Genomic DNA, 18202 nt, shown 5'->3' on the forward strand with positions numbered 1-18202 from the left:
TGGATTTGTCCACACGCACTGTGTATGATAGTCAGTCGTGTCCGACCATCACCTTCAGCACAGCAGAGGAGGTAACTGCTGTTCCGACTATCTGGGCTTGAATTTGATTATAGTGGAGAATTTCTTGCCCAAGTTACATCCCCACTCTCTCGGCCAAGAGGGTTTTAGGACAGTCGGCATTGGGATGGTTCCTAAAGGCCAGCTAGCCCCCAAGGCTGCAGCACTAAGAGCCAGTGCAATTTTGCCTCCTAGTTCGAGAGTCATAGTCCTTCACAAAAGACTGAGCTGTAAATGACTTCCCATTGTCCTGTAGGAACCATGCTCTCACTTTGCTGTTGGCCCAACTGTAAGTTTATGTCAATATGTGTTGACCTTAAGCTGAGCATTGAGCACAGTAACGCCTCCTTGAGAAACTGAAGGTGAAATTGAAATTGCTGCAGAGTGCGCGGTCAGCTGATTGTGAGGGGAGTGACCCCCAGTGACTTTGGCCAGTACACGTGCACCGCTAGCAACATCATGGGAACCACCTCCGTCCTCATGCACCTGTCACCGGCAGGTAGGATTGATTGATTGATTGACTGACTGACTGATTGATTGATTGATTGATTGATTGATTAATTGATATGGATACTGATACAGCGCCTATCCTCGGTCGGAGACCAAGCTCTAAGCGTTTTACAAACTTGGGGTCATTTACACAACAGGCTGTCTACCTGGGTAGAGCCGACCGACGGCTGCCACTGGACGCTCATCATTCGTTTCCTGTGTCATTCAATCAGATTTCAGGCAGGCATACATACACACTCAGACAGACATGTAACATTTTTACGTGTTTGACCGTTTTGTTTATTTACCCCGCCATGTAGGCAGCCGAACTCCGTTTTCGGTGATAGGTAAGACCTGCATGTAGGTCAGAAAACGTCACACAGAAAGTGTTGTTCGTCCGTCATCACGACGAGGACCATCTTAGTCATCCTGCGGCTGGGGTTTTGTTGGGGTCGGTGTGTGTTTCAGATGGCTGGTTAGTCCAGTCTGCGTCCTAAAAGTTCTGTGGCAGTGTGGACAGAGGATGGTGTCCTGAAGGTTCTGTGGCAGTGTGAACAGGGGATGGTGTCCTGAAGGTTTCCTGGCAGTGTGGACAGGGGGTGGTGCCCTGAAGGTTCTGTGGCAGTGTGGACAGGGGATGGTGTCCTGAAGGTTGTGTGGCAGTGTGGACAGGGGGTGGTGTCCTGAAGGTTCTGTGGCAGTGTGGACAGGGGGTGGTGCCCTGAAGGTTCTGTGGCAGTGTGGACAGGGGATGGTGTCCTGAAGGTTCTGTGGCAGTGTGGACACGGGATGGTGTCCTGAAGGTTCTGTGGCAGTGTGGACAGGGGATGGTGTCCTGAAGGTTCTGTGGCAGTGTGGACAGGGGGTGGTGTCCTGAAGGTGTTCTGGCAGTGTGGACAGGGGGTGGTGCCCTGAAGGTTCTCTTGCAGTGTGGACACTGGATGGTGCCCTGAAGGTTGTGTGGCAGTGTGGACAGGGGATGGCGTCCTGAAGGTTCTCTTGCAGTGTGGACAGGGGATGGTGCCCTGAAGGTTGTGTGGCAGTGTGGACAGGGGATGGTGTCCTGAAGGTTCTCTTGCAGTGTGGACAGGGGGTGGTGTCCTGAAGGTTCTGTGGCAGTGTGGACAGGGGATGGTGTCCTGAAGGTTCTGTGGCAGTGTGGACAGGGGGTGGTGTGCTGAAGGTTCTCTTGCAGTGTGGACAGGGGGTGGTGTCCTGAAGGTTCTCTTGCAGTGTGGACAGGGGGTGGTGTCCTGAAGGTTCTGTGGCAGTGTGGACAGGGGATGGTGTCCTGAAGGTTCTGTGGCAGTGTGGACAGGGGGTGGTGTCCTGAAGGTTCTGTGGCAGTGTGGACAGGGGATGGTGCCCTGAAGGTTGTGTGGCAGTGTGGACAGGGGATGGTGTCCTGAAGGTTCTGTGGCAGTGTGGACAGGGGGTGGTGGTCTGAAGGTTCTGTGGCAGTGTGGACAGGGGATGGTGTCCTGAAGGTTCTGTGGCAGTGTGGACAGGGGATGGTGTCCTGAAGGTTCTGTGGCAGTGTGGACAGGGGGGGTGGTGGTGGTCTGAAGGTTCTGTGGCAGTGTGGACAGGGGGTGGTGTCCTGAAGGTTCTGTGGCAGTGTGGACAGGGGATGGTGTCCTGAAGGTTCTGTGGCAGTGTGGACAGGGGGGGTGGTGGTGTCCTGAAGGTTCTGTGGCAGTGTGGACAGTGGATGGTGTCCTGAAGGTTCTCTTGCAGTGTGGACAGGGGATGGTGTCCTGAAGGTTCTGTGGCAGTGTGGACAGGGGGTGGTGGTCTGAAGGTTCTGTGGCAGTGTGGACAGGGGATGGTGTCCTCAAGGTTCTGTGGTAGTGTGGACAGGGGATGGTGTCCTGAAGGTTCTCTTGCAGTGTGGACAGGGGGTGGTGTCTTGAAGATTCTGTGGCAGTGTGGACAGGGGATGGTGTGCTCAAGGTTCTGTGGCAGTGTGGACAGAGGATGGTGTCCTGAAGGTTCTGTGGCAGTGTGGACAGGGGATGGTGTCCTGAAGGTTCTGTGGCAGTGTGGACAGGGGATGGTGTCCTGAAGGTTGTGTGGCAGTGTGGACAGGGGGTGGTGTCCTGAAGGTTCTGTGGCAGTGTGGACAGGGGGTGGTGTCCTGAAGGTTCTGTGGCAGTGTGGACAGGGGGTGGTGTCCTGAAGGTTCTGTGGCAGTGTGGACAGGGGGGGTGGTGGTGTCCTGAAGGTTCTGTGGCAGTGTGGACAGGGGATGGTGGCGGCAGTTGGGGAGTTCCAAGGCTCGGGCTTTCCGCGCCTGTCTCCACTGCTCACCAACAGCTGTCCCGGTGGCTTCACAGGTCAAATGGCAGTGCGCCCTGCGGACCTGTCCACAGCTGCATGCTTCCATGTGTCTGGGTTGATGTTGAAGTCCTTCATGGATGACTTCGGCGTGTCCTTGAAACGCTTTTTCTGGCCTCCAGTGGGAGCGCTTGCCTTCTTGTAGCTCGTCATAGAAGAGGTTCTGTGGCTGCCGAAAGTACAGTAATATCCAGGGTAGATGATAATGATGATGATGATGATGATGATACCGATACTTATATAGCGTCTATCCTCGGTCAGACACCAAGCTCTGAGCGCTTTACACACACGGAGTCATTTGAACATCGGGCTGCCTACCTGACAGCTGCCATTTGGGGCGCTCATCATTCGTTTCCCGTTTCATTCTATCTTTCTCTATATGTATGTGTGTGTGTGTGTGTGTGTGTGTGTGTGTGTGTGTGTGCCCGTTTGTCAGCACACACACACACACACACACACACACACACGCGCGCGCGCGCGCGCGCGCGTGCACGCACACACATACATACATACACACAGACAGACAGGCAGACAGACAGACGGACAGTCACTCACTCACACAAACTGCAGCAGTGATGGTGGAAGCTAGGGCCTAGCAGCAAACAGCAGCGATCAACACCACCACCATCATCACCACCACCATCACCACCATCACCATCATCACCACCACCACCACCATCACCACCATCACCACCACCACCATCACCACCACCACCATCACCGCCACCACCATCACCACCACCACCATCACCACCACCACCGCCACCACCACCACCACCACCATCACCACCACCATCATCACCGCAACCACCACCACCACCACCACCAGCACCACCATCACCATAACCACCACCATCACCACCATCACCGCCACCACCATCACCACCACCATCACCACCACCACCACCATCACCACCACCATCATCACCGCAACCACCACCACCACCAGCACCACCATCACCATAACCACCACCACCACCACCATTACCACCATCACCACCATCACCACCACCACCACCATCACCACCACCACCACCATCACCACCATCACCATCACCATCACCACCATCGCCACCACCATCACCACCACCACCACCACCACCACCATCGCCACCACCATCATCACCACCATCATCACCACCATCACCACCATCACCACCACCACCACCACCATCACCACCACCATCACCGCCACCACCACCACCACCACCACCATCACCATAACCACCACCACCACCATCACCACCACCACCACCACCACCATCACCATCACCACCACTATCACCACCACCACCATCACCACCACCACCGCCACCACAACCACCACCACCATCACCACCACCATCATCACCGCAACCACCACCACCACCACCACCAGCACCACCATCACCATAACCACCACCATCACCACCATCACCGCCACCACCATCACCACCACCATCACCACCACCACCACCATCACCACCACCACCATAGCCACCACCACGATCACCACCACCATCACCACCACCACCACCATCACCACCACCACCATAGCCACCACCACGATCACCACCACCACCACCACCACCATGAATCGCACACAAACAGAGAAGAAGAAGAGAGAGAGGAGAGAATTCATCATTCTTTCTTTCCGTCAGATCTGAACTGCAGCTTTGAGGGCCCCGGCGGGTTCTGCGCCTGGACTCAGGGACACCGGGACCACCTGGACTGGAACCTGGGCACCGGAACGACATGGGGCAACCTGACCACTCGGCCACCGCCACTGACTGACCACACCTTAGGCACGGGTAAACCATCCCCCTCCTCCTGTCTCCTGTTGGTTACTACTACTGCTGCTACTACTACTCCTACTGCTGCTGCTGCTGCTGCTACTACTACTACTACTGCTGCTACTACTACTCCTACTGCTGCTGCTACTACTACTACTACTACTACTACTGCTGCTGCTACTACTGCTGCTGCTGCTACTACTACTACTACTACTACTACTACTACTGCTGCTGCTGCTACTACTACTACTACTGCTGCTACTACTACTCCTACTGCTGCTGCTGCTGCTACTACTACTACTACTGCTGCTGCTGCTGCTACTACTGCTGCTGCTGCTACTACTACTACTACTGCTGCTGCTGCTGCTACTACTACTACTACTGCTGCTGCTGCTACTACTACTACTGCTGCTGCTGCTGCTGCTGCTGCTGCTGCTACTGCTGCTGCTGCTACTACTACTACTACTACTGCTGCTGCTGCTGCTACTACTGCTGCTGCTGCTACTACTGCTGCTGCTGATACAACAACTACTACTACTACTGCTGGTGCTGCTGCAACTACTGCTGCTGCTGATACAACAACTACTACTACTACTGCTGCTGCTGCTACTACTACTGCTGCTGCTACTACTACTACTGCTGCTGTTGATACAACAACTACTACTACTACTGCTGCTGCTACTACTACTACTATTGCTGCTGCTGGTACAACAACTACTACTGCTGCTGCTGCTGCTACAACAACTATTACACTACTACTGTTATTGCTGCTACAACAACAACAACGACTACTACTACTACACTTCTACTGCTGCTGCTGCTACAACAACAACTACTACTACTACAACTACACTACTACTGCTGCTGCTGCCACAACAACAACAACAACTACTACTACTACAACTACACTACTACTGCTGCTGCTGCTACAACAAAAACAACAACAACAACTACTACTACTGCTGCTGCTGCTGTTACAACAACAACAACAACTACTACTACTACTACGACTACACTACTACTGCTGCTGCTGCTGCTACAACAACAACAACTATTACTACTGATGCTGCTGCTGCTGCTACAACAACAACTGCTACTTCTACTACTGCTGCTGCTGTATGCATGTATGTGATTGAACACGCTCACGGCCAGTTCAAGTGTATAATTCTCGCGCGTGTACGCGCGCGTGTGTGTGTGTGTGTGTGTGTGTGTGTGTGTATGCGCGCGCGCGCACGCTTACATTTGCATGAACGTCCATGGGTTCTGAGTCAACACACCCCATGCACGTGTACCGTGAGCTTGCAATGCATGGACACATGCCTACACCACACCAGCGCACATGATAATGTCATAAACCGTGACCCAGTTTCATTTCAGGTTCAGATTCTCAAGGAGGCGTCACTGCGTTCGGACAAATCCATACACGTTACACACACACACACACACACACACACACACACACACACACACACATATATATATATATATATATATATATATATATATATATATATATATTTGTGCACCTATCAAAGTGGATTTCTTCATCAGAATTTTGCCAGAGGACAACACTCTCGTTGCCATGGGTTCTTCTTTCTTTTAGTGCGCCAAGTGCGTGCTGCACGGGTTTATCTATCGTCTCATCCGAAATGATTGGACGCTCAGTTGGATTTCCCCAGTCAAACCCAGCGACCTGACGGACACTGTATTGGCAGATGATGAAGCGTCTTCTTGTATTTGTATTTCTTTTTATCACAACAGAGTTCTGTGTGTGAAATTCGGGCTGCTCTCCCCAAGGAGAGCGCGTCGCTACACATCAGCGCCACCTTTTTTTTTCTTTTTTTTTTAATAGTATTTTTTCCTGCGTGCAGTTTTAGTTGTTTTTTCCTATCGAAGTGCAATATTCTACAGAATTTTGCCAGGAACATCCCTTTTATTGCCGTGGGTCCTTTTACGTGCGCTAAGTGCATTTTGCACACGGGACCTCGGTTTATCGTCTCATCCGAATGACTAGCGTCCAGACCACCACTCAAGGTCTAGTGGATGGGGAGAAAATGTCGGCAGCTGAGCCGTGATTCGAACCAGCGCACTCAGATGATTCTCTTGCTTCCTAGGCGGACGCAATACCTCTAGGGCATCACTCCACTTCTTTAACTCACTCAGTACGGCCAGTCCTCTCTTCTCCTCTACACAGACCCCACGGATGTCCAGTGGGTGTCTCAATGACCCAACCTTTAGCTTCCGTCGTCAGAATTGTGGTATTCTTTTTTTTTTTTTTTTTTTTTTTTTCCTGTTGAGATTCTTTGTCAACATTCACGTCTTCAGTATAAGAGCCTTCCGCTTGCAATATTTTGATGATGGTAATTGGGGTGAAACGCTGTTAACGTCGTCTCTTTCGCCGTTCGTATGGAGAGAGTTAACCACTCTACCATCTTCTTCCTCCATGAACCCAGACTCCGGTCACTACGCGTACGTGGACAGCAGGGAGGGTGGAGACGGGGACACAGCGGACCTGGAATCCCCCTTGTTGCTGCACCTGGCCTCTCCTGTCTGCCTCAGCTTCTGGTCGGCCATGCGTGGGGTGGTGGAGGGCGTGCGTTCACTGGCTGTGGTCGTCAGGGTGAGTTGGTTGTCTGGAATCCTGTCAAGTTTTAGAGTTATGCGTGCGTGTGAATGACTGGCGTGAAAGCGCTTTGATTTGTCTCTGCACAAGATTCAGCACTATATAAATACCAATCATTATTATCATCATTATCATTATTACATTATTATTCTGCCTGCTTGTACGGATGTCTGTATTGACAGGCGCAATAGCCGAGTGGTTAAAGTGTCGGACTTTCAATTTGATGGTCACGGGTTCGAATCTCGGTAACGGCGCTTAGGGGGGAATGGGTAGCTATTTTTCCTGATCTCCAAGATCAGCCTATGTGCACACCTGTTAGTTCCTGAACCCCCTTCGTGTGTACACTCACGCTGAAGATCAAACACGCACGTTAAAGATCCTGAAATATGAACATACCCAGCATGCACACCCCAGAAAACGGAGTATGACTGCCTAGATGGCGGGGTATATGAACAAAACGGTCACACACGTAAAATTTCACACATGTCTGTATGAGTGTGTATGTGTGTGTAAACGAAACCTGATTGAATGACAGAGGAAACGAATGATGAGCGCCCAAATGGCAGCTGTCAGTCGGCTGTACCCAGGCAGGCAGCTTGTTGTGCAAATGACTCCGTGTTTGTAAAGCTCTTAGGGCTTGGTCTCCGTCCAAGGACTGGCGCTATATAAGTACTCATATCATTATCATCATCATCATCATCATCATCATCATTTTGTGAATCGTTTAAAGAAATACAGAAGCTGATAGCCTATACAGTGTGAATCCAAGAAGTATGAAGAGTTATTCAATGTTGAGTGATATGAATACTTATACACCGCCTATCCTCGGTCAGAGATCGAGCTCTAAGCGCTTTACAAACACGGAATCATTTGCACCCCGCCATGTTTGTACCTCGCCATGTAGGCAGCCATACTCCGTTTTCGGGGGTGTGCATGCTGCTGGTATGTTCTTGTTTCCATAACCCACCGAACGCTGACATGGATCACAAGGATCTTTAAAGTGGGTATTTGATCTTCTGCGTGCGTATACACACGAAGTGGGTTTAAAGTGGTCATAGTCGAACACGAATGCTTATCATACGTGGGCTAGTAATGTGGAGTTTGAAAATTTGCTGTTGGATTGTGGTGGGAAATGAAAAACAAAACAAAACAAACAAACAAACAAAAACACTAATATGGTGGTGTTCATTATTCCTTTAAAATATTACTTTGATTGCATTGCATTGCCAATCAGTCCTCTTCAAGACGAGAAACGGTGGTATGGAGCCAATCTGGGGACCAAGGTCAAGGCTGGCACGAGGTCAAAGTGAGTGTGACCCCGGACTCTTCCGGCCAGATGCAGATCGTATTCCGGGTCACTAGAGGTCAGGGTGTGGATGCTGTGGTTGCCATTGACGACATCGTTGTTATACCAGGAATGTGTCTAGATCCACGTGAGTCAGTTATTATTAGTATTCTTAAAAAAAAAATAAAAAAAGGGGGGGGGGGGGGGGGGGGGGGTCGAACCCCAGAAATGGGTTGTTTCTAAGTTCATTTCTTCGAAGAAGCAAAAGAGAAAAAATTAAAGAAAAAAAAAAGAGAGAAGATTAGATTTGATTCGACATGACTTGATTTAATTGACTTTAGTCCAATCTAGTTCATCCTAATTTGATTCAGTTTAATCCAGTATATTTCAATTTAATTTTGATTTTTTGTATTTCATTGTATTTGTTAGATTTTTTTCGTCATTCATTTCAACTCCACTAAGAAAAAAAATATATGTACATGGATAAACAAAGTAGAAAAAATAGTAATAATATGCAGGTTGTTTCAGAAAAATCTTCACGGAGTTTGAGTTCAGTTCAGTTCAGTTACTCAAGGAGGCGTCACTGCGTTCGGACAAATCCAAATTCACTCCACCACATCTGCTAAGCAGATGCCTGACCAGCAGCGTAACCCAACGCGCTTAGTCATGCCTTGAGACTTGAATGCTTTGCGTGTGAGGGAAGGGCGGTAATTACGCTCTTCACAGCAGATTTTGATTTTTTACTTTCGTTTCTTTTTCATCATCACACACAGCGGGGGCAGTGAGCTGCGACTTTGAAGGGGCCCTGTGCGGGTGGGAAAACAGCGGATCGTGGCTGTGGACCCTCAGACAAGGCGATGCAGGAAAACCCAGCTCGGGCCTCACCGCTGATCACAATGGAAACAGTATGGGCATGATCAGTTTTTTTATTATTTTTTTTTCAAGATCACCCAAAATTTATGACACGTTCTGGATTCATAGTCGATCAGTTAATCAGTTAATTAAGCGATGATGATGATGATGATGTGGGTACTTATATAGCGCCTATCCTCGGTCGGAGACCAAGCTCTAAGCGCTTTACAAACACGGGGGTCATTTGCACAACAGGCTTGCCTACCTGGGTAGAGCCGACTGACGGGTGCCACTGGGCGCACATCATTCGTTTCCTGTTTCGTTCGTTTCAAGTGGTCGATTATAAAATTAGAACTTTTAGCCTAATTTTCACAAAATTTTGCAGAACAAATATTCGTAAGTTTTCTTTTAGCTTTAGAGCAGTTAAAGGATGGAATGCACTGAAAAATTCAACAAAAACAGCTAAAACTATTGACCAGTTCAAGAATCTTCTAGACAATGACTCTAAATCATTAATAAAACCATTTGATTTTGATGAATGAACATTTAAAAAATTTCATACGCATGTACACAACCCTAAACTATTCTATATTAAGAAGGGGCGTTGAAAAGCCAAAAAGGCTTTTAAAAAAGTCCCAAATTCTGTATCTATCTATCTATCTATTGGAAAAAAAAGGTTAGTTCGAACAGTTTCCGAATGGTGCAACAGCCGAGTGGTTAATTAAAGCGTTGGACTTTGAATCTGAGGGCGCCGGGTTTCGAATCCCATTAACAGCGCCTAGTTGGTAAAGGATGGATTTTTTTTATTTTATCTTTTAGGTCAACAGATGTAATCATTTTCAAGAGTCCCTGGTCTTGAGTCTTTGTACCTATTCAGATACGCTCTTTGTTTTTACAACCAAATTAACATACCAAGAGCCCTAAGTCTGGAGTCTTTGTCCTATTCACATACTCTCTTTGTTTTAACTTTTACAACCAAATTAACATACCAAGAGCCCTAAGTCTGGAGTCTTTGTCCTATTCACATACGCTCTTTGTTTTAACACACCAAAACTCTTCTGTTTGAAGCCATTTTAAGAGTCCTGAGTCTTGAATCTTTGTACCTATTCACAGACGCTGTTTGTTTGTTTTTTCACAAAGAAATTAACATACCAAGAGCCCTAAGTCTTGAGTCTTTGTCCTATTCACATACGCTGTTTGTTTTCACAACCAAATTAACATACCAGGAGCCCTAAGTCTTGAGTCTTTGTCCTATTCACATACGCTCTTTGTTTTAACACACCAAAACTCTTCTGTTTGAAGCCATTTTAAGAGTCCTGAGTCTTGAATCTTTGTCCTATTCACATACGCTCTTTGTTATAACACACCAAAACTCTTCTGCTTGAAGCCATTTTCAGGAGTCCTGAGTCTTGAATCTTTGTACCTATTCACAGACGCTGTTTGTTTTCACAACGAAATTAACATACCAAGAGCCCTAAGTCTTGAATCTTTGTCCTATTCACATACGCTCTTTGTTATAACACACCAAAACTCTTCTGCTTGAAGCCATTTTCAGGAGTCCTGAGTCTTTGTGCTATTCACGTACGCTCTTTGTTTTTACAACCAAATTAACATACCAAGTGCCCTAAGTCTTGAGTCTTTGTCCTATTCACATACACTCTTTGTTTTTACATACCAAATTAACATATCAAGAGCCCTAAGTCTTGAGTCTTTGTCCTATTCACATACGCTCTTTGTTATAACACACCAAAACTCTTCTGTTTGAAGCCATTTTAAGAGTCCCGAGTCTTGAGTCTTTCTGCTATTAACATACGCTCTTTGTTTTTACGACCAAATTAACATACCAAGAGCCCTAAGTCTTGAGTCTTTGTCCTATTCACATACGCTCTTTGTTTTCACATACCAAACTCTTCTGTTTGAAGCCATTTTCAAGAGCCCTAAGTCTTGAGTCATTGTCATATTCAGATACTCTCTTTGTTTTAACATACCAAACTCTACTTTTTGAAGCCATTTTCAAGAGTCCTGAGTCTTGAATCTTTGTACCTATTCACAGATGCTGTTTGTTTTCGCAACGAAATTAACATACCAAGAGCCCTAAGTCTTGAGTCATTGCCCTATTCACATACGCTCTTTGTTATAACACGCCAAAACTCTTCTGTTTGAAGCCATTTTAAGAGTCCTGAGTCTTTGTACCTATTCAGATGCGCTCTTTGTTTTCACACACCATATTCTTCTGTTTGAAGCCATTTTCAAGAGTCCGTGAGTCTTGAGTCTTTGTCCTATTCACATACGCTCTTTGTTATAACACACCAAAACTCTTCTGTTTGAAGCTATTTTCAGGAGTCCTGAGTCTGGAGTCTTTGTCCTATTCACATACGCTCTTTGTTTTTACAACCAAATTAACATACCAAGAGCCCTAAGTCTTTAGTCATTGCCCTGTTCACATACGCTCTTTGTTATAACACACCAAAACTCTTCTGTTTGAAGCCATTTTAAGAGTCCAGAGTCTCGAGTCTTTGTAACTATTCAGTGAGCTGCGACTTTGAAGGGGCCCTGTACGGGTGGGAAAACAGCGGATCGTGGCTGTGGACCCTCAGACAAGGCGATGCAGGAAAACCCAGCTCGGGCCTCACCGCTAATCACAATGGAAACAGTATGGGCATGATCAGTTTGTTGATTTTTTTTTCAAGATCACCCAAAATTTATATGACACGTTCTGGATTCATAGTCGCTATTTGTTTTCACACACCAAATTCTTCTATTTGCAGCCATTTTCAAGAGGACTGAGTCTTGAGCCACTGTACCCATTCAGATGTTCTTTGTTACAACACACCAAACTTTTCTGTTTGAAGCCATTTTCAAGAGTCCTGAGTCTCGAGCCTTTGTACCTATTCAGGTACGCTATTTGTTTTCTCCAGGTTCCGCGTACTACGCCTACGCAGACTCCAAGCTGGTTGGAAGTACTGCGAGACTTGTGTCTCCTGTGTTCGACACCTCCTCACGAGTGTGTGTGCAGTTCTGGTGGTACCTCATGGGGGACGCTACGAGCGGCAGCAGGCTGACATTGAAAGTGAAGGTGTGTGCGTGCTTCGTTCGTTCTTTTGCCTAACGTCTATCCACATTTGTGATTTTAGACGAAAATCCATTATCTCCCCCACCCCATCCATGCCTTAAATCATCACTACTTTCCCTGTTCTTCTCTCCTCAATTAGCATTAAAAAAATGACAATAATAATTAAAAAGGAGGAAGAATATAAACGAAATAAAATAAACTAACTAGTCAACCAGCAGAATCACAACAGAGATCCAACTGGGCTTCAAATTAAACTCTGAACTATTTCAAACGCATGTTGATTATCATTTAAGACATTTCTAATGGAAGCAGATGGTACTGCAGATTTTGCGTGCTTGTGTGTGTGTGTGTGTGTGTGTGTGTGTGTGTGTGTGTGTGTGTGTGTGTGTGTGTGTGTGTATGTGTGTGTGTGTGTGTGTGTGTGTGTGTGTGTGTGTGTGTGTGTGTGTGTGTGTGTGTGTGTGTGTGTGTGTGATCACCATCATCATCATCATAAAATATTATTAGCATAACCTTCACTATCACCTTCGCTATCACCATCAACATCACCATCATCGTCATCATACTCATAGAATATTTCGTCTTCTGCTCCTCCTTCTTCTTCTTTGTAGTAGTAGTAGTAGTAGTAGTAGTAGCAGCAGCAGCAGTAGTAGTAGTAGTAGTAGTAGTAGTAGAAGGAGAACTATGATGGCGAAGATGATGGTAATTGCTGTTGTTTTGGGTGTTGTAGTCATTATGAACTGTAGAAACCAAACGGAGTCAGTGTTTTAACAGCCAGCCACAACAGAAAACTAACCAATCCAGGAAACCCCCCAAAACCCACCAAACATCACCAACATCAACTTCAACAGCAACTATTACCAACAGACAACCACCACAACCAACACCATCACGACAACCAACCAACCGACCAAACAAAATGACACCATCATCGCCCACTCTACAGCAAAGAGCAATAACAGCACTCATCAACACCACCTCTACAACACTACAACATCAACCACCACCTCTACAACACTACAACAGCAGCCAAACTAACAAATAATATCACCAACACAACAACAACAAAAGTAAAACAAACACAAATAAGGAGGGCAGAAATAACAACGTCGTCAGCAGCAAGTTTCAGTTTCTACGTTCGGACAAATCCATAGACGCTATACCACATCTTGTAGGCAGATGCCTGGCCAGAAGCATAACCTAACAGCCCAGTCAGGCATTGAGTGCAAGCAAATAATACTTATGTACCTATCAGAGTGGATTTCTTCTGGACAACTTTGCCAGAGGACAACACTTCTGATGCCATGGGCTCTTTTTCAGTGCTCAAAGTGCGTGCTGCACACGAGACCTCGGTTTATCGTCTCTCATCCGAAACGACTAGACGCTCAGTTTGATTTTCCACTCAAACTTTAGAGAAAGGTCGCGTGAGAGAGGGATTCGAACCCTGACCCTCACGGACACTGTATTGACACGGGTAAGTGTCTTAGCCAGGCTGATATCTTCAGTGCAAGGCCTAACACTCGGCTTTAACTCTCTCTATACGAACGGCGAAAGAGACGACGTTAACAGCGTTTCACCCCAATTACCACCATCAAAATATTACAAGCGGAAGGCTCTTATACTGAAGAGGTGAATGTTGACAAAGAATACCACAATTCTGACGACGGAAGCTAAAGGTTGGGTCATTGAGACACCCACTGGACATCCGAGGGGTCTGTGTAGAGGAGAACAGAGGACTGGTCGTACTGAGTGAGTTAAATCACAGATTGACATCAGCTTACAGCTGGGCCAACAGTAGACAGCTGTATGATCAGTGGTTTTTCCACTGCAGTGAGAAGTCATCCAAAGCTTAGTAGCGCAATAGCCGAGAGGTTAAAGCGTTGGTCTTTCAATCTGAGGGTCCCAGGTAACGACCCCTTGTGGGTGAAAGGTTGGAGATTTTCCCGATCTCCCTGGTCAACATATGTGCAGACATGCATGTGCCTTAACCCCCTTCGTGTGTATACGCAAATAGAAGATCAAAATACGTACGTTAAAGACCCTGTAACCCATGTCAACGTTCGGTGGGTTATGGAAACAAGAACATACCCATCATGCACACCCCTGAAAACGGAGTATGGCTGCCTAAATGGCAGGGTAAAAACGGTCAAACACGTAAAAGCCCACTCGTGTACATACAAGTGAACGTGGGAGTTGCAGCCCACGAACAAAGAAGAAGAAGAAAGCTCAGTCTTTTTGTGAAGGACTGTGACTCTGAATATGTGAACAAGTCGGATGGATAAAGAAGAGTTACAGAAGCTCCAAGCTCCTTCGCAATCAACCCAGACCCTCAATGACGTCCACCTCATTAGCATTAACAGATAAGCATCTTAACCACTCAAACTTTCAGACGACTGCTTGGAATCTCATGGAAGGACAGAAAGACCAATGACTTTGTCAAGAGCCAAATAACTATGCTAGTGGGTCCACTGGAACCACTCTTAGCAGTGGTCAAAAGGAGGAAGCTGTCATGGTTCGGGCATGTGACACGCCACAATTCACTGCAAAAGACAGTTCTACAGGGAACGCTAGAGGGTGGTAGGCGAAGAGGGAGGCAAGCCAAATGCTGGATGGACAACATCAAGGAATGGACCAATATGGATAGCGCTACGCTGATACGACAGGCAGAAGATAGAACCGGATGGCGTCGTCTGACTACGGAATCGTCCCTCATGTCTCCTCTACGCCCATCCCGGGCAGGAGAATGAATGGAATGGAATGGATCTTAACCACTCTGCCACTGTCCTCCCTTGTCCATTCTCCGACAGAACCCTGACGGGGCGGAGAGAGCTGTGTGGCGAAGGGCCGGTGGACAGGAAAGGGGAGGGGGAGGGGGGCAGCAGTGGCACCAGGCACGGATCACGCTGAGCCAGGGTTCTAGTCCTTCCAGACTGGTGCTGGAGGCTAGGAGAGAACACGACACCACCACCACCACTACCACCACCACTACCAACAGCGACCACCTGGCCAGTGACGTGGCTGTAGATGACGTCAGCGTGACGTCAGGCGCGTGCATTCAGAAAGGTATGGGTTCAAGGAAGTGCTTCGTTGTTGGTTGATAGTGATATTATTTTCGTGCGCGCGCGCGTGCGCGCACGTGTGTGTGTGTGTGCGTGCGTGCGCACGCGCTGTGTGTGTGAGTGTGTGTGTGTGTGTGTTCGTGTGTGTTTGTTTTTTGTTGTTGTTGTTGTTTTGTGTGTGTGTGTGTGTGTGTGTGTGTGTGTGTGTGTGTGTGTGTGCGTGCGTGCGTGTGAGCGTGCATGCGTGTGTGTGCTTGCGTGTGAAATGAACGAAACGAATTTTAAATTCTATATCAAGAGAACAGTGGAATAAGCAATGTGAACAAAATCGGAGGAAGTTTTTCACAGCAAAGAAACAATGCCAGCACATGAGAAAGGAAAGGAGGCAAATTAATGACCAGTAAATCTATTACATCAAGGAAAAAAAATCAAAACAAAACAAAACAAGCAACAGGGATGGCTTGAAGGCCCACTTTCGTGGGGAACTTTTCGTCGCTTGCAAAGCGAGAAGTAGGTCATATGACGTCATGGGCAGCTCACCACCGCAAACTCAGCTTTTCTGGGTTTGCACTGCCTGTGTTGGGAAAACCTTTTAGGCAGAGTTTATAACTGGATCAGTTCGAATTCGTAATGGCAGAAATGTGACAAGAAACACGATCAATGTAAACATAAAAGGCTAAAGGAAATAGTGGGTGTAATTATAAAACCAAATAATTATATCCTGTAAACTTGCAAGAACAATCACCAAAATGTTCCTTCCGTCCTTCCTCCCATCCTTCCTCCCTTCCTTCCCCCTTCCTTTGTCCCTTCATTGATTCCTTCCTTCCTTCATTGATTCCTTCCTTCCTTCATTGATTTCTTCCTTCCTTCATTGATTTCTCGCTTTTTCCTTCCTTCCTTCAGTCCCCTCTCCCTTCCTTCCTTCCTTCCTTCCTTCCTGCATTTACTCATTTCTTCCTTCCTTACTTCCTTCACTGATCATTTACTTCCATCCTCCCTCCCATCCTTCCTTCCTTCCTTCCTTCCTTGGTCACTTCATTGATTCCCTCCCCCGTCCCTCTCTTCGTTCATTGATTCTTTCCATTCTGCATCTACTCCTTTCTTCCTGCATTCCTCCCTCCCTTCCACCTTTCACTGGTTGTTTCAATCCTTCCTTCCCTCCTTCTGTCTTTCCTACTCTCCTTCCCTCTCTTCCTTCTTTCTTTCCTACTCTCCTTCCCTCTCTTTCTTCTTTCTTTCCTACTCTCCTTCCTTCTCTTCCTTCTTTCTTTCCTACTCTCCTTCCCTCTCTTCCTTCTTTCTTTCCTTTCTTCCTTGTCTTACTTCCTCCCTTCCCTTCCCTTTTTTCCATTCTTGCTTCTTTCCTTCCTTCCCCCTTCCTTTGTCCCTTCATTGATCTCTTCCTTCCTTCCTTGATTTCTCGTTTCTTTCCTTCCTTCCTTCCTTCAGTCCCCTCTCCCTTCCTTCCTTCATTGATTCCTTCTTCCTACCTTCCTTGATTTCTCGCTTCTTTCCTTCCTTCCTTCAGTCCCCTCTCCCTTCCTTCCTTCCTTCCTGCATTTACTCATTTCTTCCTTCCTTACTTCCTTCACTGATCATTTACTTCCTTCTTCCCCCCCTCCCTTCCTTCCTTCCTTATTTTCTTTCTTCATTGCTTCTTCCTCCCTTCTTCCCTTCTTTTCTTCCTTCCCCCCTCATCCCCCCCCCTCCGCCCGCCCCTCTTTCTTCCTGCATTTACTCCTTTCTACCTTCCTTACTAACTTCCTTCACTGATCATTTACTTCCTTCTTCCCTCCCTCCCTTCCTTCCTTCCTTATTTTCTTCCTTCATTGCTTCTTCCTCCCTTCTGTTCTTCTTTCCTTCCTTCCCCCCTCGCCCTCCCCCCTTTCATTGATTCTTCCTACCGCCCTCCCTTCCTTTCTTCCTTCCTTCCCTCCTCCATTTCTTCCCGATGTCAGGTCTGTGCTGCCCTCAGTCCTACGTCACCCACTGTGGACCTTACTTTGGACATTCAGCGCAGTCCTCTGCCCCGAGAGAGCTGACCCTATGCAAGCGGAAAAGGGTCCACCACAAAACGTCCAGTGTAACCTCTGTGCACGTGAAACTGATATTTGCCTTCCTTAATTCCTTCCTTCTTTTAATGATTCTTCCCTTGGTTCGTGGCGGCAGGTCTGGGCTGTGACTTTGAGCAGCTGTCCCTGTGCACGTGGCAGCAGTCCACCACTGACGACCAGGACTGGGTTCTGCAGGTGGCCGAGGAGGGGGGTCAGAACGGAGCACCTGGCTGTGACCACACCCTGCAGACAGGTCAGTTGGATCAGTATCAGTGTCAGCATCAGTATCAGTGTCAGTATTAGTATCAGTATCAGCAGCTCAAGGAGGCGTCACTGCGTTCGGTCAAATCCATATACGCTACACCACATCTGCCAAGCAGATGCCTGACCAGCAGCGTAACCCAACGCGCTTAGTCAGGCCTTGAGAAATAAATAAATAAATAAATAAATAAAATAAATAAATAAATTAAATTAAATTTAAAAAAACATTAAGAAAAATAATAATAAAATAAATAAATTTGTTAAAAAAAGAAAGAAAAAAAACAACAAAAAAAACAACAAAAAAACCCAACAACCTGGTAACCGGTGTCTCCTAAGCTCG

General features: G+C 47.1%; 1 protein-coding gene across 2 annotated transcripts in view; it reads left to right on the top strand.

Annotated features, from left to right (window-relative positions):
- The window catches only part of LOC143289994 (MAM and LDL-receptor class A domain-containing protein 1-like), a 34651-nt gene that overhangs the window by 11054 nt on the left and 5395 nt on the right, over positions 1-18202 (top strand). For both annotated transcript variants that reach the window (XM_076599288.1, XM_076599289.1), the window contains exons 9-16: positions 441-556; positions 4524-4673; positions 7109-7275; positions 8513-8711; positions 9337-9468; positions 12334-12491; positions 15296-15551; positions 17717-17854. In XM_076599288.1, coding sequence (XP_076455403.1) covers positions 441-556; positions 4524-4673; positions 7109-7275; positions 8513-8711; positions 9337-9468; positions 12334-12491; positions 15296-15551; positions 17717-17854 — 1316 coding nt within the window. The remainder of the gene's footprint in view (positions 1-440; positions 557-4523; positions 4674-7108; positions 7276-8512; positions 8712-9336; positions 9469-12333; positions 12492-15295; positions 15552-17716; positions 17855-18202) is intronic.

The sequence above is a fragment of the Babylonia areolata genome, chromosome 14 (genome assembly GCF_041734735.1).
Source record: "Babylonia areolata isolate BAREFJ2019XMU chromosome 14, ASM4173473v1, whole genome shotgun sequence".
Classification (NCBI taxonomy): domain Eukaryota; kingdom Metazoa; phylum Mollusca; class Gastropoda; order Neogastropoda; family Buccinidae; genus Babylonia; species Babylonia areolata.